This window comes from Glandiceps talaboti, chromosome 13 (assembly GCF_964340395.1).
Source record: "Glandiceps talaboti chromosome 13, keGlaTala1.1, whole genome shotgun sequence".
Classification (NCBI taxonomy): domain Eukaryota; kingdom Metazoa; phylum Hemichordata; class Enteropneusta; family Spengelidae; genus Glandiceps; species Glandiceps talaboti.
The window spans coordinates 22,976,615-22,997,980 of NC_135561.1; the positions used below are offsets into that span (position 1 = coordinate 22,976,615).

Genomic DNA, 21,366 nt, shown 5'->3' on the forward strand with positions numbered 1-21,366 from the left:
ACACTGTTATCTCAAGGCCTGGGGAAGAGCCTGTAAATTACAGGGTGGAACCCACTGACACTGTTGTCGCCAGGTCTGGGGAAGAGCCTGTAAATTATACGGTAGAACCCACTGACACTGTTATCTCCAGGTCTGGGAAAGAGCCTGTAAATTATAGGATGGAACCCACTGACACTGTTGTCTCCAGGTCTGGGGAAGAGCCTGTAAATAATAGGCTAGAACCCACTGACACTGTTATCTCAAGGCCTGGGAAAGAGCCTGTAAATTATAGGATGGAACCCACTGACACTGTTGTCTCCAGGTCTGGGGAAGAGCCTGTAAATAATAGGGTAGAACCCACTGACACTGTTATCTCAAGGCCTGGGAAAGAATCTGTAAATTATAGGGTAGAACCCACTGACACTGTTATCTCAAGGCCTGGGAAAGAGCCTGTAAATTATAGGGTGGAACCCACTGACACTGTTGTCTCAAGGCCTGGGGAAGAGCCTGTAAATAATAGGGTGGAACCCACTGACACTGTTGTCTCAAGGCCTGGGGAAGAGCCTGTAAATAATAGGGTGGAACCCACTGACACTGTTGTCTCAAGGCCTGGGGAAGAGCCTGTAAATAATAGGCTAGAACCCACTGACACTGTTGTCTCAAGGCCTGGGAAAGAGCCTGTAAATAATAGGGTAGAACCCACTGACACTGTTGTCTCAAGGCCTGGGAAAGAGCCTGTAAATTATAGGGTAGAACCCATTGACACTGTTGTCTCAAGGTCTGGGAAAGAGCCTGTAAATAATAGGGTGGAACCCACTGACACTGTTGTCTCAAGGCCTGGGAAAGAGCCTGTAAATTATAGGGTAGAACCCACTGACACTGTTATCTCAAGACCTGGGAAAGAGCCTGTAAATTATAGGGTAGAACCCACTGACACTGTTATCTCCAAGGCCTGGGAAAGAGCCTGTAAATTATAGGGTAGAACCCACTGACACTGTTATCTCAAGACCTGGGAAAGAGCCTGTAAATTATAGGGTAGAACCCACTGACACTGTTGTCTCAAGGTCTGGGAAAGAGCCTGTAAATAATAGGGTGGAACCCACTGACACTGTTGTCTCAAGGCCTGGGGAAGAGCCTGTAAATAATAGGGTAGAACCCACTGACACTGTTGTCTCAAGGCCTGGGGAAGAGCCTGTAAATAATAGGGTAGAACCCACTGACACTGTTATCTCAAGGCCTGGGAAAGAGCCTGTAAATAATAGGGTAGAACCCACTGACACTGTTATCTCAAGGCCTGGGAAAGAGCCTGTAAATAATAGGGTAGAACCCACTGACACTGTTATCTCAAGGCCTGGGAAAGAGCCTGTAAATTATAGGGTAGAACCCATTGACACTGTTGTCTCAAGGTCTGGGAAAGAGCCTGTAAATAATAGGGTAGAACCCACTGACACTGTTATCTCAAGACCTGGGAAAGAGCCTGTAAATTATAGGGTAGAACCCACTGACACTGTTATCTCAAGACCTGGAAAAGAGCATGTAAATTATAGGGTAGAACCCACTGACACTGTTGTCTCAAGGTCTGGGAAAGAGCCTGTAAATAATAGGGTGGAACCCACTGACACTGTTGTCTCAAGGCCTGGGGAAGAGCCTGTAAATAATAGGGTAGAACCCATTGACACTGTTGTCTCAAGGCCTGGGGAAGAGCCTGTAAATAATAGGGTAGAACCCACTGACAATGTTATCTCAAAGTCTGGGAAAGAGCCTGTAAATAATTGGGTAGAACCCACTGACACTGTTATCTCAAGGCCTGGGAAAGAGCCTGCAAATTATAGGGTAGAACCCACTGACACTGTTATCTCCAAGGCCTGGGAAAGAGCCTGTAAATTATAGGGTAGAACCCACTGACACTGTTATCTCAAGACCTGGGAAAGAGCCTGTAAATTATAGGGTAGAACCCACTGACACTGTTGTCTCAAGGTCTGGGAAAGAGCCTGTAAATAATAGGGTGGAACCCACTGACACTGTTGTCTCAAGGCCTGGGGAAGAGCCTGTAAATAATAGGGTAGAACCCATTGACACTGTTGTCTCAGGGCCTGGGGAAGAGCCTGTAAATAATAGGGTAGAACCCACTGACAATGTTATCTCAAGGTCTGGGAAAGAGCCTGTAAATAATTGGGTAGAACCCACTGACACTGTTATCTCAAGGCCTGGGAAAGAGCCTGTAAATAATAGGGTAGAACCCACTGACACTGTTATCTCAAGGCCTGGGAAAGAGCCTGTAAATAATAGGGTAGAACCCACTGACACTGTTGTCTCAAGGCCTGGGGAAGAGCCTGTAAATAATAGGGTAGAACCCACTGACACTGTTTTCTCAAGGCCTGGGAAAGAGCCTGCAAATTATAGGGTAGAACCCACTGACACTGTTATCTCAAGGCCTGGGAAAGAGCCTGTAAATTATACGGTAGAACCCACTGACACTGTTGTCTCAAGGCCTGGGAAAGAGCCTGTAAATTATACGGTAGAACCCACTGACACTGTTATCTCAAGGTCTGGGAAAGAGCCTGTAAATTATAGGGTGGAACCCACTGACACTGTTGTCTCAAGGCCTGGGAAAGAGCCTGTAAATTATAGGGTGGAACCCACTGACACTGTTGTCTCAAGGCCTGGGAAAGAGCCTGTAAATTATACGGTAGAACCCACTGACACTGTTATCTCAAGGCCTGGGGAAGAGCCTGTAAATTATAGGGTAGAACCCACTGACACTGTTATCTCAAGGCCTGGGGAAGAGCCTGTAAATTATAGGGTGGAACCCACTGACACTGTTATCTCAAGGCCTGGGAAAGAGCCTGTAAATTATAGGGTAGAACCCACTGACACTGTTATCTCAAGGCCTGGGGAAGAGCCTGTAAATTACAGGGTGGAACCCACTGACACTGTTGTCTCCAGGTCTGGGGAAGAGCCTGTAAATTATACGGTAGAACCCACTGACACTGTTATCTCCAGGTCTGGGAAAGAGCCTGTAAATTATAGGATGGAACCCACTGACACTGTTGTCTCCAGGTCTGGGGAAGAGCCTGTAAATAATAGGCTAGAACCCACTGACACTGTTATCTCAAGGCCTGGGAAAGAGCCTGTAAATTATAGGATGGAACCCACTGACACTGTTGTCTCCAGGTCTGGGGAAGAGCCTGTAAATAATAGGGTAGAACCCACTGACACTGTTATCTCAAGGCCTGGGAAAGAGCCTGTAAATTATAGGGTAGAACCCACTGACACTGTTATCTCAAGGCCTGGGAGAGAGCCTGTAAATTATAGGGTGGAACCCACTGACACTGTTGTCTCAAGGCCTGGGGAAGAGCCTGTAAATAATAGAGTGGAACCCACTGACACTGTTGTCTCAAGGCCTGGGGAAGAGCCTGTAAATAATAGGCTAGAACCCACTGACACTGTTGTCTCAAGGCCTGGGAAAGAGCCTGTAAATAATAGGGTAGAACCCACTGACACTGTTGTCTCAAGGCCTGGGAAAGAGCCTGTAAATTATAGGGTAGAACCCATTGACACTGTTGTCTCAAGGTCTGGGAAAGAGCCTGTAAATAATAGGGTGGAACCCACTGACACTGTTGTCTCAAGGCCTGGGAAAGAGCCTGTAAATTATATGGTAGAACCCACTGACACTGTTATCTCAAGACCTGGGAAAGAGCCTGTAAATTATAGGGTAGAACCCACTGACACTGTTATCTCCAAGGCCTGGGAAAGAGCCTGTAAATTATAGGGTAGAACCCACTGACACTGTTATCTCAAGACCTGGGAAAGAGCCTGTAAATTATAGGGTAGAACCCACTGACACTGTTGTCTCAAGGTCTGGGAAAGAGCCTGTAAATAATAGGGTGGAACCCACTGACACTGTTGTCTCAAGGCCTGGGGAAGAGCCTGTAAATAATAGGGTAGAACCCATTGACACTGTTGTCTCAAGGCCTGGGGAAGAGCCTGTAAATAATAGGGTAGAACCCACTGACACTGTTATCTCAAGGCCTGGGAAAGAGCCTGTAAATAATAGGGTAGAACCCACTGACACTGTTATCTCAAGGCCTGGGAAAGAGCCTGTAAATAATAGGGTAGAACCCACTGACACTGTTGTCTCAAGGCCTGGGAAAGAGCCTGTAAATTATAGGGTAGAACCCATTGACACTGTTGTCTCAAGGTCTGGGAAAGAGCCTGTAAATAATAGGGTGGAACCCACTGACACTGTTATCTCAAGACCTGGGAAAGAGCCTGTAAATTATAGGGTAGAACCCACTGACACTGTTATCTCCAAGGCCTGGGAAAGAGCCTGTAAATTATAGGGTAGAACCCACTGACACTGTTATCTCAAGACCTGGGAAAGAGCCTGTAAATTATAGGGTAGAACCCACTGACACTGTTGTCTCAAGGTCTGGGAAAGAGCCTGTAAATAATAGGGTGGAACCCACTGACACTGTTGTCTCAAGGCCTGGGGAAGAGCCTGTAAATAATAGGGTAGAACCCATTGACACTGTTGTCTCAAGGCCTGGGGAAGAGCCTGTAAATAATAGGGTAGAACCCACTGACAATGTTATCTCAAGGTCTGGGAAAGAGCCTGTAAATAATTGGGTAGAACCCACTGACACTGTTATCTCAAGGCCTGGGAAAGAGCCTGTAAATAATAGGGTAGAACCCACTGACACTGTTATCTCAAGGCCTGGGAAAGAGCCTGTAAATAATAGGGTAGAACCCACTGACACTGTTGTCTCAAGGCCTGGGGAAGAGCCTGTAAATAATAGGGTAGAACCCACTGACACTGTTTTCTCAAGGCCTGGGAAAGAGCCTGCAAATTATAGGGTAGAACCCACTGACACTGTTATCTCAAGGCCTGGGAAAGAGCCTGTAAATTATACGGTAGAACCCATTGACACTGTTGTCTCAAGGTCTGGGAAAGAGCCTGTAAATAATAGGGTAGAACCCACTGACACTGTTATCTCAAGACCTGGGAAAGAGCCTGTAAATTATAGGGTAGAACCCACTGACACTGTTATCTCAAGACCTGGAAAAGAGCATGTAAATTATAGGGTAGAACCCACTGACACTGTTGTCTCAAGGTCTGGGAAAGAGCCTGTAAATAATAGGGTGGAACCCACTGACACTGTTGTCTCAAGGCCTGGGGAAGAGCCTGTAAATAATAGGGTAGAACCCATTGACACTGTTGTCTCAAGGCCTGGGGAAGAGCCTGTAAATAATAGGGTAGAACCCACTGACAATGTTATCTCAAAGTCTGGGAAAGAGCCTGTAAATAATTGGGTAGAACCCACTGACACTGTTATCTCAAGGCCTGGGAAAGAGCCTGCAAATTATAGGGTAGAACCCACTGACACTGTTATCTCCAAGGCCTGGGAAAGAGCCTGTAAATTATAGGGTAGAACCCACTGACACTGTTATCTCAAGACCTGGGAAAGAGCCTGTAAATTATAGGGTAGAACCCACTGACACTGTTGTCTCAAGGTCTGGGAAAGAGCCTGTAAATAATAGGGTGGAACCCACTGACACTGTTGTCTCAAGGCCTGGGGAAGAGCCTGTAAATAATAGGGTAGAACCCATTGACACTGTTGTCTCAAGGCCTGGGGAAGAGCCTGTAAATAATAGGGTAGAACCCACTGACAATGTTATCTCAAGGTCTGGGAAAGAGCCTGTAAATAATTGGGTAGAACCCACTGACACTGTTATCTCAAGGCCTGGGAAAGAGCCTGTAAATAATAGGGTAGAACCCACTGACACTGTTATCTCAAGGCCTGGGAAAGAGCCTGTAAATAATAGGGTAGAACCCACTGACACTGTTGTCTCAAGGCCTGGGGAAGAGCCTGTAAATAATAGGGTAGAACCCACTGACACTGTTTTCTCAAGGCCTGGGAAAGAGCCTGCAAATTATAGGGTAGAACCCACTGACACTGTTATCTCAAGGCCTGGGAAAGAGCCTGTAAATTATACGGTAGAACCCACTGACACTGTTGTCTCAAGGCCTGGGAAAGAGCCTGTAAATTATACGGTAGAACCCACTGACACTGTTATCTCAAGGTCTGGGAAAGAGCCTGTAAATTATAGGGTGGAACCCACTGACACTGTTGTCTCAAGGCCTGGGAAAGAGCCTGTAAATTATAGGGTGGAACCCACTGACACTGTTGTCTCAAGGCCTGGGAAAGAGCCTGTAAATTATACGGTAGAACCAATGACACTGTTATCTCAAGGCCTGGGGAAGAGCCTGTAAATTATAGGGTAGAACCCACTGACACTGTTATCTCAAGGCCTGGGGAAGAGCCTGTAAATTATAGGGTGGAACCCACTGACACTGTTATCTCAAGGCCTGGGAAAGAGCCTGTAAATTATAGGGTAGAACCCACTGACACTGTTATCTCAAGGCCTGGGGAAGAGCCTGTAAATTACAGGGTGGAACCCACTGACACTGTTGTCTCCAGGTCTGGGGAAGAGCCTGTAAATTATACGGTAGAACCCACTGACACTGTTATCTCCAGGTCTGGGAAAGAGCCTGTAAATTATAGGATGGAACCCACTGACACTGTTGTCTCCAGGTCTGGGGAAGAGCCTGTAAATAATAGGCTAGAACCCACTGACACTGTTATCTCAAGGCCTGGGAAAGAGCCTGTAAATTATAGGATGGAACCCACTGACACTGTTGTCTCCAGGTCTGGGGAAGAGCCTGTAAATAATAGGGTAGAACCCACTGACACTGTTATCTCAAGGCCTGGGAAAGAGCCTGTAAATTATAGGGTAGAACCCACTGACACTGTTATCTCAAGGCCTGGGAAAGAGCCTGTAAATTATAGGGTGGAACCCACTGACACTGTTGTCTCAAGGCCTGGGGAAGAGCCTGTAAATAATAGAGTGGAACCCACTGACACTGTTGTCTCAAGGCCTGGGGAAGAGCCTGTAAATAATAGGCTAGAACCCACTGACACTGTTGTCTCAAGGCCTGGGAAAGAGCCTGTAAATAATAGGGTAGAACCCACTGACACTGTTGTCTCAAGGCCTGGGAAAGAGCCTGTAAATTATAGGGTAGAACCCATTGACACTGTTGTCTCAAGGTCTGGGAAAGAGCCTGTAAATAATAGGGTGGAACCCACTGACACTGTTGTCTCAAGGCCTGGGAAAGAGCCTGTAAATTATATGGTAGAACCCACTGACACTGTTATCTCAAGACCTGGGAAAGAGCCTGTAAATTATAGGGTAGAACCCACTGACACTGTTATCTCCAAGGCCTGGGAAAGAGCCTGTAAATTATAGGGTAGAACCCACTGACACTGTTATCTCAAGACCTGGGAAAGAGCCTGTAAATTATAGGGTAGAACCCACTGACACTGTTGTCTCAAGGTCTGGGAAAGAGCCTGTAAATAATAGGGTGGAACCCACTGACACTGTTGTCTCAAGGCCTGGGGAAGAGCCTGTAAATAATAGGGTAGAACCCATTGACACTGTTGTCTCAAGGCCTGGGGAAGAGCCTGTAAATAATAGGGTAGAACCCACTGACACTGTTGTCTCAAGGCCTGGGAAAGAGCCTGTAAATAATAGGGTAGAACCCACTGACACTGTTATCTCAAGGCCTGGGAAAGAGCCTGTAAATAATAGGGTAGAACCCACTGACACTGTTGTCTCAAGGCCTGGGAAAGAGCCTGTAAATTATAGGGTAGAACCCATTGACACTGTTGTCTCAAGGTCTGGGAAAGAGCCTGTAAATAATAGGGTGGAACCCACTGACACTGTTATCTCAAGACCTGGGAAAGAGCCTGTAAATTATAGGGTAGAACCCACTGACACTGTTATCTCCAAGGCCTGGGAAAGAGCCTGTAAATTATAGGGTAGAACCCACTGACACTGTTATCTCAAGACCTGGGAAAGAGCCTGTAAATTATAGGGTAGAACCCACTGACACTGTTGTCTCAAGGTCTGGGAAAGAGCCTGTAAATAATAGGGTGGAACCCACTGACACTGTTGTCTCAAGGCCTGGGGAAGAGCCTGTAAATAATAGGGTAGAACCCATTGACACTGTTGTCTCAAGGCCTGGGGAAGAGCCTGTAAATAATAGGGTAGAACCCACTGACAATGTTATCTCAAGGTCTGGGAAAGAGCCTGTAAATAATTGGGTAGAACCCACTGACACTGTTATCTCAAGGCCTGGGAAAGAGCCTGTAAATAATAGGGTAGAACCCACTGACACTGTTATCTCAAGGCCTGGGAAAGAGCCTGTAAATAATAGGGTAGAACCCACTGACACTGTTTTCTCAAGGCCTGGGGAAGAGCCTGTAAATTATAGGGTAGAACCCACTGACACTGTTATCTCAAGGCCTGGGAAAGAGCCTGTAAATTATACGGTAGAACCCACTGACACTGTTGTCTCAAGGCCTGGGAAAGAGCCTGTAAATTATACGGTAGAACCCACTGACACTGTTATCTCAAGGTCTGGGAAAGAGCCTGTAAATTATAGGGTGGAACCCACTGACACTGTTGTCTCAAGGCCTGGGAAAGAGCCTGTAAATTATAGGGTGGAACCCACTGACACTGTTGTCTCAAGGCCTGGGAAAGAGCCTGTAAATTATACGGTAGAACCCACTGACACTGTTATCTCAAGGCCTGGGGAAGAGCCTGTAAATTATAGGGTAGAACCCACTGACACTGTTATCTCAAGGCCTGGGGAAGAGCCTGTAAATTATAGGGTGGAACCCACTGACACTGTTATCTCAAGGCCTGGGAAAGAGCCTGTAAATTATAGGGTGGCACCCACTGACACTGTTGTCTCCAGGTCTGGGAAAGAGCCTGTAAATTATAGGGTAGAACCCACTGACACTGTTATCTCAAGGCCTGGGAAAGAGCCTGTAAATTATAGGGTAGAACCCACTGACACTGTTATCTCAAGGTCTGGGAAAGAGCCTGTAAATTATACGGTAGAACCCACTGACACTGTTGTCTCAAGGTCTGGGAAAGAGCCTGTAAATTATAGGGTGGAACCCACTGACACTGTTATCTCAAGGCCTGGGAAAGAGCCTGTAAATAATAGGGTAGAACCCACTGACACTGTTGTCTCAAGGTCTGGGAAAGAGCCTGTAAATTATACGGTAGAACCCACTGACACTGTTATCTCAAGGTCTGGGAAAGAGCCTGTAAATTATAGGGTGGAACCCACTGACAATGTTATCTCAAGGTCTGGGAAAGAGCCTGTAAATTATAGGGTGGAACCCACTGACACTGTTATCTCAAGGTCTGGGAAAGAGCCTGTAAATGAGAGGGTGGAACCCACTGACACTGTTGTCTCAAGGTCTGGGAAAGAGCCTGTAAATTATACGGTAGAACCCACTGACACTGTTATCTCAAGGTCTGGGAAAGAGCCTGTAAATTATAGGGTGGAACCCACTGACAATGTTATCTCAAGGTCTGGGAAAGAGCCTGTAAATTATAGGGTGGAACCCACTGACACTGTTATCTCAAGGTCTGGGAAAGAGCCTGTAAATGAGAGGGTGGAACCCACTGACACTGTTGTCTCAAGGTCTGGGAAAGAGCCTGTAAATTATACGGTAGAACCCACTGACACTGTTATCTCAAGGCCTGGGAAAGAGCCTGTAAATTATAGGGTGGAACCCACTGACACTGTTATCTCAAGGTCTGGGAAAGAGCCTGTAAATTATAGGGTAGAACCCACTGACACTGTTATCTCAAGGTCTGGGAAAGAGCCTGTAAATTATAGGGTAGAACCCACTGACACTGTTATCTCAAGGCCTGGGGAAGAGCCTGTAAATTATAGGGTGGAACCCACTGACACTGTTATCTCAAGGCCTGGGAAAGAGCCTGTAAATTATAGGGTGGAACCCACTGACACTGTTGTCTCCAGGTCTGGGAAAGAGCCTGTAAATTATAGGGTAGAACCCACTGACACTGTTATCTCAAGGCCTGGGAAAGAGCCTGTAAATTATAGGGTAGAACCCACTGACACTGTTGTCTCAAGGTCTGGGAAAGAGCCTGTAAATTATACGGTAGAACCCACTGACACTGTTGTCTCAAGGTCTGGGAAAGAGCCTGTAAATTATAGGGTGGAACCCACTGACACTGTTATCTCAAGGCCTGGGAAAGAGCCTGTAAATAATAGGGTAGAACCCACTGACACTGTTGTCTCAAGGTCTGGGAAAGAGCCTGTAAATTATACGGTAGAACCCACTGACACTGTTATCTCAAGGTCTGGGAAAGAGCCTGTAAATTATAGGGTGGAACCCACTGACAATGTTATCTCAAGGTCTGGGAAAGAGCCTGTAAATTATAGGGTCGAACCCACTGACACTGTTATCTCAAGGTCTGGGAAAGAGCCTGTAAATTAGAGGGTGGAACCCACTGACACTGTTGTCTCAAGGTCTGGGAAAGAGCCTGTAAATTATACGGTAGAACCCACTGACACTGTTATCTCAAGGCCTGGGAAAGAGCCTGTAAATTATAGGGTGGAACCCACTGACACTGTTATCTCAAGGTCTGGGAAAGAGCCTGTAAATTATAGGTTAGAACCCACTGACACTGTTATCTCAAGGTCTGGGAAAGAGCCTGTAAATTATACGGTAGAACCCACTGACACTGTTATCTCAAGGTCTGGGAAAGAGCCTGTAAATTATAGGGTAGAACCCATTGACACCTTTATCTCCAGGTCTGGGAAAGAGCCTGTAAATTATAGGATGGAACCCACTGACACTGTTGTCTCCAGGTCTGGGAAAGAGCCTGTAAATTATAGGGTAGAACCCACTGACACTGTTGTCTCAAGGTCTGGGAAAGAGCCTGTAAATTATAGGGTAGAACCCACTGACACTGTTGTCTCCAGGTCTGGGAAAGAGCCTGTAAATTATAGGGTGGAAACCACTGACACTGTTGTCTCCAGGTCTGGAATTCGGAAAGAGTCTGTAAATTATAGGATGGAACCCACTGACACTGTTATCTCAAGGTCTGGGAAAGAGCCTGTAAATTATAGGGTGGAACCCACTGACACTGTTGTCTCAAGGCCTGGGGAAGAGCCTGTAAATAATAGGGTGGAACCCACTGACACTGTTATCTCAAGGTCTGGGAAAGAGCCTGTAAATAATAGGGTAGAACCCACTGACACTGTTGTCTCAAGGTCTGGGGAAGAGCCTGTAAATTATAGGGTAGAACCCACTGACACTGTTATCTCCAGGTCTGGGGAAGAGCATGTAATATAGGGAGAAGTTCAGTTGAGCTAAAAACATAGTGAGTTTTCACGGTCTGTCACGTCATTTTTTGTCATCACTATCACACGATTCTATTGGGAAAATCCTTATCTTGTTTCCTCTAGAGTCCAGCCTTCAAAAATCCTCTACAGCCGCCATTTTAAAATTGATACACTGAAAGTTGTTTATATATATAAATTAGAGGAGTGATGTCATCGATGGTCACGTGCAGTGTTGCAGCCAGAGGGGGTTTTGGGGTCATTTGACAGACATTTTTTGGACCTGACCCACAATTTCGGAAGTGATGGGTCATAGATGACCCACACTAACATTGTATGCAAATATGTTTAGCAATAGTGCACAACATGACCACATCTATAGCAACAGCCAAATGATCGCGTATATTGCATAGATAACAACAGGGTTGGATAGGCAACTGCATAAAATTTTTTGCAATAGTGCACAACATGACCACGTCTGTACTTTTATTTAGATTTAGTCGATTTAGATGTACTCTTTAAATCATTTTAAATCATTATAACGTTGCCATTTTTTTACAGCCATACTTGTAATTGCAGTAGCTTTTGATTTATTTCAAATGTGAAGCGCCTATGAGCACTGTCGTGGATATATGGCGCTATATAAATGTTTATTATTATTATTATTATTATAATCATTCAGCAAATATCTAGGATGGATCAGCATGTGGGTAAATATTTTGCAGTTGTGCTACAATGCCATTGGGGCTTTTTTTTAAATAATAATGTCCCAAAAAACTTATGATGACCCAGAAAAATGAAAGTCTCAGGACACTATGTCCCACTCTTTCCAAAGGCTGGCTGCAACACTGCACGTGACATGGATTTTCCCACCCTTTGACCCCAATGACTTACAATCAATGTTAACATCTTTCTGACTGGTGTTTTCCCAGCCTAAGTGACACTTGAGACAATACAAGTTTATGTAAATAACAAAGTCATAATACGTTATCTGTGCAAGCGTAGTGGTAATTTAAATATACTAGTACATTATCCGTGTTTTCAGGATCAATGATATTTTCTTTTTATATTGTTATTATCTTAAGTTTCTGGTGGAAATAAATTCAATTAAATTCAATTCAATTAATATTCAATTTGACATTCAACTAGATTGAAAATTATTAATTATGCAAGTGAGACATTAAAACTACAAGCTATATTATCAAACTTGTTTATATGACACATGTACTTTCTTGTGTCATATAAACATCAATGAATGTACCAAATTATATTGAATTTGAAGTGTGTAGTCTTAAGATATACATATAGCCTAATTACAGAAAACCTTTAATTATGTAAATAGATAATTAATATTAACAGATCAGTTCTAGCCATTAACCTAAAGAACATGTGCACCAAATTTTGTTTGAATTGAGCCAGCCGTTTGAGAGACAGACAAACAGACAGACAGACAGACAGACACACACACACACACACACACACACAGACTTTCATCCCCTAAATTATAACTCTCCCTTAAGGAAGGTAAAACAAATCACAAGATCCAGATATATGACACTGACAGTCACAGGCATTGAATACTTTCCCTGGATTCCAGCCTTTCACCGTTGTATAATACATTTGTAAATTACGTTTCTCCTTCCAACCAAGTTGTATGCAATACACAATTTTGTCTTAACAAAATCAGATTGTGAAATTCCCAAAGTTTTAAAGATATTTTCCAGGAGCTTCCAAAAGTTAAAGTTAGGGATATAGTGTACAGCCAAAAAAGGAAATTTTGACAAAAATATCCATACCCAAATGATACTTTTTACAATCGCAAATTCATAACACTGTCCATGTACAGGGTACATTTCGCAATGGTATCGCAGGCACAACTGTGAGTGTAGGCCATCTACTCTATACGTTACCATACCACACTATCATAATGCATATGTTATGCTCGCAGTCGACCATGTAGTTTTATTAACATATTAAAGCATTTTCTGAAACTTTTAGAGAATTTTCTCTAAGGGTGAGGTTTTTTTTTTTTTTGTTTCTCATCTCCAATGAAATAGTCAGGCGGGTCGGGCGGGCGAAATAAAAAAAAAAGGGGGGCAAGAAAAAAAAAATGTATTTTTTCAGTTCTATTCTCTGTCCTTTCTGTCCTGTTAGTCTCTATACAACTTCATTTCTCTTCTCTTTATTGAATTCCTTGTTACAAGTCTCTTGCCTTCATTTTAGCAAGGTTGACAAGTCTGTAGAACAACTTTGTAAGAAGATGATTAAATACTTATCATCCTGATGGGTGTATATCTGTAGCCATGAACTATTGTGTGATTTTATCATGAGTACTAATACATTCGTCCTATTAATCAAAGTGGCATTGCCATCGCTAACAATGTTTTCAAGTTATCCAATTTGAACTTTAGTATGTAACTTTTTGAAACACTTACGTGATTGTCATCAGTGTGCTAGATGAATTTTTATTTATATAAACCATTACTTCTATGAAACATTTTTCTTCAGTGTGAACTTGTGGGTGAGAGGGGGGGTTCCACATTACTGGGACAAGCCATTAAAGAAGCAAGTCCACTTGTTATCAAAGAGTACCAATATTTACACATGTGATGATGGGCTCTTACATAACACAAGTAAACAGTGTAGTTCACAGCGTAAGATCATTTCTAAGGAGTGGGTCAATTGAGGCAAACCTTATCTCCGTCTTATATCAGTTGTTATCAATTTATTAGGCTATTATAAGTAACACTACAAACAGCTTTAGAGATGCAAACAACTTTTATGACACCCGTTTTCGTCAGGCAAGCCCGCGGGTTTGTTGGTCCAAGCGGGTTTGTTGCACTTGGACCGTTAATGGCTTGTGAATGTCATGAACAAGTGGGGACACAGGCCCCTAGGCCCTTGGTTCCAAAAAGTGGTGTCATTTGACAGGGAGTGGGGTCAATTATTATTGTCTATGAAATATTCATATAAATTATCTCAGACCACTATAGAGATACTGTGGTCTGAGATATTCCATTACGTATAGACCATTACCTAACTACATAAAAAAATTCCATTCATAATAAGTTCCCAGTAAGCTATTTTTTGAAAATTGTGTACTACACATTACACCTTAGAAAAAGAAGGCAATTAAGATTATGTAATTTTAAGTTATATATATATATATATATATATATATATACATGTATATATATATATATATATATATATATATATATATATATATATATATATATATATATATATATATATATATATATATATATATATATATATATATATATATATATATATATATATATATATATATGATATATTGTTTAGAAAGATTTGACAGCCAGGCAGTCACAATTTTTAATCTGAATATCAATGAATAGCAGTGCTAAAATTTATAATTCCTTTTTTTCAGACAAGGACAATGAACAACTTCAAAATAAGTCACAGTGAACATATGATTGAATAAAAACTTTGAGAAATCCTAAACTTGTAACCACTTGTTTCATTTTTTAAATTGTTAGTACACTGCTGTGTGTATCATTCCCTCTTCAAATTCATGACATTTTGAAGAAAAAAAATCCCTGACTTTAAAAAGTAACAAATGTGAACGAAAAACTTACAAATAATAGTCAAAAAAACTTTAAAATAATTTATTTGTTATTAATTAACCGTTACTGGCTGTGTATCATGATTTGGTCCTGCTATATCAAATGACAGCATAGTTACGTACCGTAAACTTGCAATGATACGGAAAGCTGACATTAGGTGTCCTTGAAACTCAGAACTTGAATCTTTAACTAAAACTATCAACAAAGTCAAAGTTGGGATGCTCTGTAAATATTACATTAATTTTTTTCTGATTTGCACGACCAGTTCGTTCTTCATGTCTGACGACCGGGCGCACATACATCGGCCGTCTATAGTGGCCATGCCAGTGATTACGCATTGATTCAGTGCCCAACATTCACATGTGTCACTAGCACTGTCAACATCATGCAACACGATCCCCTAACACAGCAAAATACACATGTACTCATTTAATTTAACCCATCAACAAATGAAAATCACAACCTGTCCCATAAATCTGGTTCACGAAGGCTTCTGAGCTGTGGCATGGCAGATAGATGTTCCGATAGCAAGTTCAGTGTTTCGCACACGTCAGTGATTAGGTCAGAGGTCACGACAGTGACAGTAGACAAAACATTTGACGAGAGACGTCCATTTTATTTCGACGTCTCATCTAATCCCTCTAATGTTTTAATTTGTAGATTAAGTTTATCAAAGTTGATCTTTTTGTGGCATTTTTTATGTTAACAATAGAACTGCGCGTTGTCACTGTATCTTATATGATGTCAACAAAACTTTCCCTTACGCAGTCAGTATACTTCTTGTGGGATTCACGTCGAGTCAGAGCCTGGCCTGGTCCGGCCGTGGACTTAGATAATTTTGATGTCTGCCGTAAAATGAATGCGCCAAAGCGACGCAAGGTGGGAAAATTATTGCTTCATTTGTAATTTTAGGGGGCCAATGTCGCAAGGTCGTGGCCTCGGCAGAACTGGCCTAAGACGCCATGGGGAACCTTACAATTTTGCTGTGCTCAGGGGTCGGTCGGAAATAAAAAAACTTTTTTTTTTCTGATGTCGGAGCTGCAAATTAGGGTCGGTCGGGAGATGAGAAACAGAAAAATAAAAAGGGCCGCCCTAATAGTAATACCAATGTTGTATTTTGAAATAATTATGGAAAGTTACACCAAAATCTGATAAAAATTGATGATGGTCGGAGCAGGTTGAGAAGGGTCAGCAAACTATGTACACATGGATGTCACCTGATTAAACAGGTCATGCGATACACGAAGTGTGCTGCATATGCATAGCAAGCCATTCTCTTTTTATTTTTCGTAATTTCCCTTTGAACTCTTGGGCATAGCCATATGACAAATCAGTTATTACCCGATATCACATCTTCCTTCATCATATTACTGTTTATGCACTCACAGCGATATGATGAACAAAGTGGTGATATCGGGTAATAACCTCATAATATCTACCTTCTTCAGTGGGTTGGTAATTCTCATCATAATCCTCCTCAAGGATTAATTGATCTCCCATCATCATTCTCACACTTTGTTGTTATGGCAACACTAACATAAACTAATACCTACAAAAAAATAACCAAAAACAATCCCATAAGGATACAAAACCAAAGAATGTTATACTATAGGGCATACATTTGAGCAAGTCAGCAGTCACTAGTAAGTCTGAGTTGACTACAGCTAAACAGTACAAGTCAGCAGTCACTGGTAAGTCTGAGTGACTACAGGTAAACAGTACAAGTCAGCAGTCACTGGTAAGTCTGAGTGACTACAGGTAAACAGTACAAGTCAGCAGTCACTGGTAAGTCTGAGTGACTACAGGTAAACAGTACAAGTCAGCAGTCACTGGTAAGTCTGAGTGACTACAGGTAAACAGTACAAGTCAGCAGTCACTGGTAAGTCTGAGTGACTACAGGTAAACAGTACAAGTCAGCAGTCACTGGTAAGTCTGAGTTGACTACAGCTAAACAGTACAAGTCAGCAGTCACTGGTAAGTCTGAGTGACTACAGTTAAACAGTACAAGTCAGCAGTCACTGGCGTAAGTCTGAGTGACTACAGATAAACAGTACAAGTCAGCAGTCACTGGTAAGTCTGAGTGACTACAGGTAAACAGTACAAGTCAGCAGTCACTGGTAAGTCTGAGTGACTACAGGTAAACAGTACATGTCAGCAGTCACTGGTAAGTCTGAGTGACTACAGGTAAACAGTACAAGTCAGCAGTCACTGGTAAGTCTGAGTGACTACAGGTAAACAGTACAAGTCAGCAGTCACTGGTAAGTCTGAGTGACTACGGGTAAACAGTACATGATGCACAGTACTAATGACAGATTTATTTAGTTTGGTGTGAATCAATAAATGTGACTACATCGTTTAAACTAACAACTAGTACTAGTTTAAGTAGTTAGAAATTTGAAAACTTTGGAGTTAGTTCTGTTGAGGCCATCCAATTTTCATATTTTTATTTTGTTATAAGTACACTGGAAGTACACAATATTGCATTTCTGCCAAAATATAATGAAAGCCAAAGTGACAAATAAAATGCATGTATAGCAAAATTTTGACCAGTCAACCTTTTTTGCTTCCAGTCACCCTCTTTAGAGTGGCCATATGGATGAGGATTGGGTAGTTATTTTGGATTCTTAATTTATAAAACAAATGTAATCATGGCTTTTCACTTGAAAACAACACAGACCAAGTCTGTGTTTGTAACTCAATACATTGCAAAAAGCCCCCAAAAATGTGTAAAAAGTTTGTTATTGTACGTATAATATCAAACATTTTACAAATTTATTAAACTTTTGCAATTTATTGGGTTACAAACAAGAACTTGGCATATGTTGTTTCACATTGATTTTTCAAGTAGGATGCCATGATTAAATTGTTTTATAAATTAAAATTCCAAAATAAATACCCGATCCTCATCCATATGGCGACTTTAAGATAAAACTACATTTAGCATTCATATACATGTAGCATTTAATAAATCAGCAGTGTCCATGTTATACATTGTATCAATTCACAATCAGCAGTGTCCATGTTAAGGCCTGGTTACACAATGCAACTTGACAAGCAACGCACCATGCAATTCGACGCATGCGACGAATTGCATCGTGTACTCGTTCTGTCGCAGGGTCTTGCAACGTCGCTAGGTGCGTCACAAGGAAACTAACATGTCATTTTTTTGACATGTCGCAAGTTGCTTCTTGAGTTGCTTCATGAGTTGCACCGTGTAACCACCCCGTCACATCGCAAGTAATAACCTTTGACATATACCTACGTGTCAAATGACATTCAATGTTATGGCCACCATGTTTTTAGTATAAATATTCTATTTCGGCAAGTATTGTTGATATAATTTCGATTTATCACCACGATTACCACTTACCAATAGTATACAACGTCTATGAATGCTTGATCTCCGCTGAATATAATTTTATTTCTAACTTAAATGCAAGTAGCTATGTCGGTAAGATCGACATCACCCTAAACGAACTTCGAATTAAATATAGTTTTACTATCGATACCTCAACAAGTTTTCAGTCATTTTATTCGTAAATATTAGCAATTTTATAACATTTCTGCCAAGTTCCTGTCGCTAGAAGACATGACCTCTATGACATGTAACTTTTATATATCTATGCATATGCAACAGTTAGTTCTTGCGACTCACCATGCAACTAGTTGCTTCGTGTACACGCTCCGTCGCAGTTGCTAGCCTCGTCGCATGCGACGAATTGCTTCAGGAGTTGCATCGTGTAACTGGGCCTTTATACATTACATATCAATTCACAATCAGCAGTGTCCAAAACTTTTATTAACTTTGCAGTCTTGTTTAAAAGTACTGATCATTAATAATAAGTGTAGATGACTGATACATATTTTAAGACTAAGGCCTAATAAAAAAAATTGTCATTCCGATTATGCTCAACTTCAAGTTTAGAATAGGTGGGGTAGGTAGATTTTTTTTTTATTTCGTTATATTTTTTTTTCTGTGAGTGTCTAGTTCAGGTTTTCCATTATTTTCCAAATGGTCTCTGTGTTGTTTATTTCTTCCTATCAGATGTACAGCCATTACAGATTGGAAAAATAGTTTTAGAGTGTCTTTGTAAGTTCATGGCAGTTTCCACAGCCACTACATTTTTTTGTATTTCTCGCGAGACTTCACAATTTTGGCGATCGTTTCCGTAAAAAAAAAAAGTTTAGGGTTGGCATTGAATAGCTAGGTGGGGTCAGGTAACCGGAACCAAACAATTATTTTTTTGGCCTAACATCCAACACTTTGCACAGCTTGCTTCCATTTGTTATGTGCATATTTATGTGCATATCAAGTCAATTCAATTGTTGGGAAGACTGGTTTCTGTGGACAAGCTGAAATCGGGGAAGGTTGAAAGTGGAATGAGTTGAGACTGAGTAGAATGTCACAACATGATTGGACACGTCAACACTTGGTACCGGGGCATATCACAAAAACATAACTGGAAAAGTTATATGTCACAGTATGTACTAAAATGTGGTTGCCTGCATCTTACTGCCACATATCATGTACAAACCATACACTGTTGTAGAACAAATGTTACTTGTACAAAATCATTAGAAATACGTTTCAAACTAGATTTTTCTATCAGTAATACTTGTGCAAGTTGCATTGTTCAGAGTTGAAAATTCAGACTGAGCATATACAATTGTATGTTAAATCTCGGCTACGTACACGTTAGAATTTAGAAGTAAACTACATATGATGTGATCCCAATCACTTTACTTGACACAAGATTCCTTTTCAGTATTGTGCAATGAATCACATTATAACAGTCACCTAGCTGCAATAATTGTAGCGTTCGTTTTGGTTTAAGTACTAGTAGTTAAATTTTTCTTGTTTTTGAAGGGGTTTTCTTTCCGGTGTTTAACCGCAAAACGAACGTTGTTTTGAGTTTGAACCACGGAATGAAAAAAACTCAACAACAGAAGAAAGAAACCTCAAACTCAAAACTATAGATATTCTAAAATTATTGTAGTCCTGCTTGCATACGGAGTAAGTCGTCCCTTCTTCCGTGTTGAGCGAAACGAGTGCACCGTCTGCAAGCAGGACTGTACAAATTATAGCAGCTAAGTCAGTGAGTCACTCTGTGGACGTATTTTGTTATAAAAATTGTCATGAATAATCGATATCTTTGTGATCTCTTAGTATCACTGAAATTCGTCAGAATTCACAACTGAGACTGGATTATGGAAATATTGCACAGTTTACAAACAGGAGACTAGCAAAGGATAAGTTGGCAAACTACCAATTCGAAATGCTAGCTTTGTAACATGTTCAACGGATCGGCGCGACAAAAAATTGTGTTGCATACTTCATATATGGTGAAAAATAGAAAACGAACCATATAACTTACCTCTACAGTCCAGTGAGTACACATGTATTTTAATTAAAACGTGAACAACACCGATTTTTAACAAAACGGTAGTAAAGTAAGTTATGAAGTCCGTTGGAGTGAGAAATGTTTACGTACTGTTGCCCGCCATCTTGAAAAGGGTTGACAAGGTCTCGCATAATCTCGCGATAATGGACAGCTCACGAACTCCGCGTCTTCAACTGTTACCTTGGAAACGACTTGTCCCGCGGTAAGACTCGTGCATGTCATGCATGTACATGTACCACTGCCAGCCGAGTAAAACGGTGGTTTTTTAGTACCCCGTCCCCCTGTCAGATTTGTTGTTGAGTTTTTATGTTCACGGGCCGACCCCGGGAGGCCTACAACCATACACCACAGGGATCAGGACGAATGAATAATCTTTTTTCTCGCGATTATCCGGATTTCCGCTGCCTCGGACTGTTTTTACCCTGTTTCCTACCGTTCTCATGTCACTTTCTTATCAGTAGAATTCAACAACTATAACAAACTCATAGCTATTTAACACATTACTCCATGGCCACTGAATGTAAACATCTACTAAGGGAGTGTCCAGATTTTACTTCCAGGGGGAGGCGGAGGATTTTCAGGGTGCCATCAATTTTTCTCAGGAAAAAACAGGGGGGAGGGGGGCGCTAAACAAAAATTTCACAATTTTCTGGGGGGGGGGTCATGGAAAAAAATCATGATTATTTAATGCAACATAAATCAACTGCAATTCTGGCACTTCTCAAAGTAACTTGTCCACGAAGATGTGCAAGACTTGTTTCATCACAATCACTATCAGTGTTATCATCAGTACATGAATTTCCTGAGCTATCAGTATCACAATTGTCTCCATCACTGCCTAGAACATGCATTACAGAAGTGTCACTTTCAGTCTCAGAGTCACTATCTGTTTCATTTATGTCCGTGGTATTAGTTTTAATTTCATTAATTTCCCGATGTTTAGATCTAATGTATTTTACTCTCTCCATATTTTTCAGCTATTCGATGTAGTTTTTGGCAACACTTTTATGCTGACAATATATTCCTCTGCAAAACGAGATATAGTAATTTCATCATGTAACTGTTTGCAGGGCCGTAGCCTGACCAAATTGCCAAGGGGGGCAGAACTTTGTCTTGGTGCAATCTTGCATTTAAAATTTAGAAA

At 41.7% G+C, this 21,366-nt stretch overlaps 1 protein-coding gene across 5 annotated transcripts in view; it reads right to left on the bottom strand.

Annotated features, from left to right (window-relative positions):
• Window positions 1–20,333, bottom strand: part of LOC144444512 (uncharacterized) — a 125,376-nt gene extending 105,043 nt beyond the window's left edge. For all 5 annotated transcript variants that reach the window (XM_078133956.1, XM_078133955.1, XM_078133954.1 and 2 more), the window contains exons 1-2: window positions 20,196–20,333; window positions 16,260–16,369 (exon numbers count right to left, since the gene is read on the bottom strand). In XM_078133956.1, the coding sequence (XP_077990082.1) occupies window positions 16,260–16,326 (67 nt within the window). In that variant the 5' untranslated portion in view covers window positions 16,327–16,369; window positions 20,196–20,333. The remainder of the gene's footprint in view (window positions 1–16,259; window positions 16,370–20,195) is intronic.
• Window positions 20,334–21,366: the final 1,033 nt, after the last annotated feature.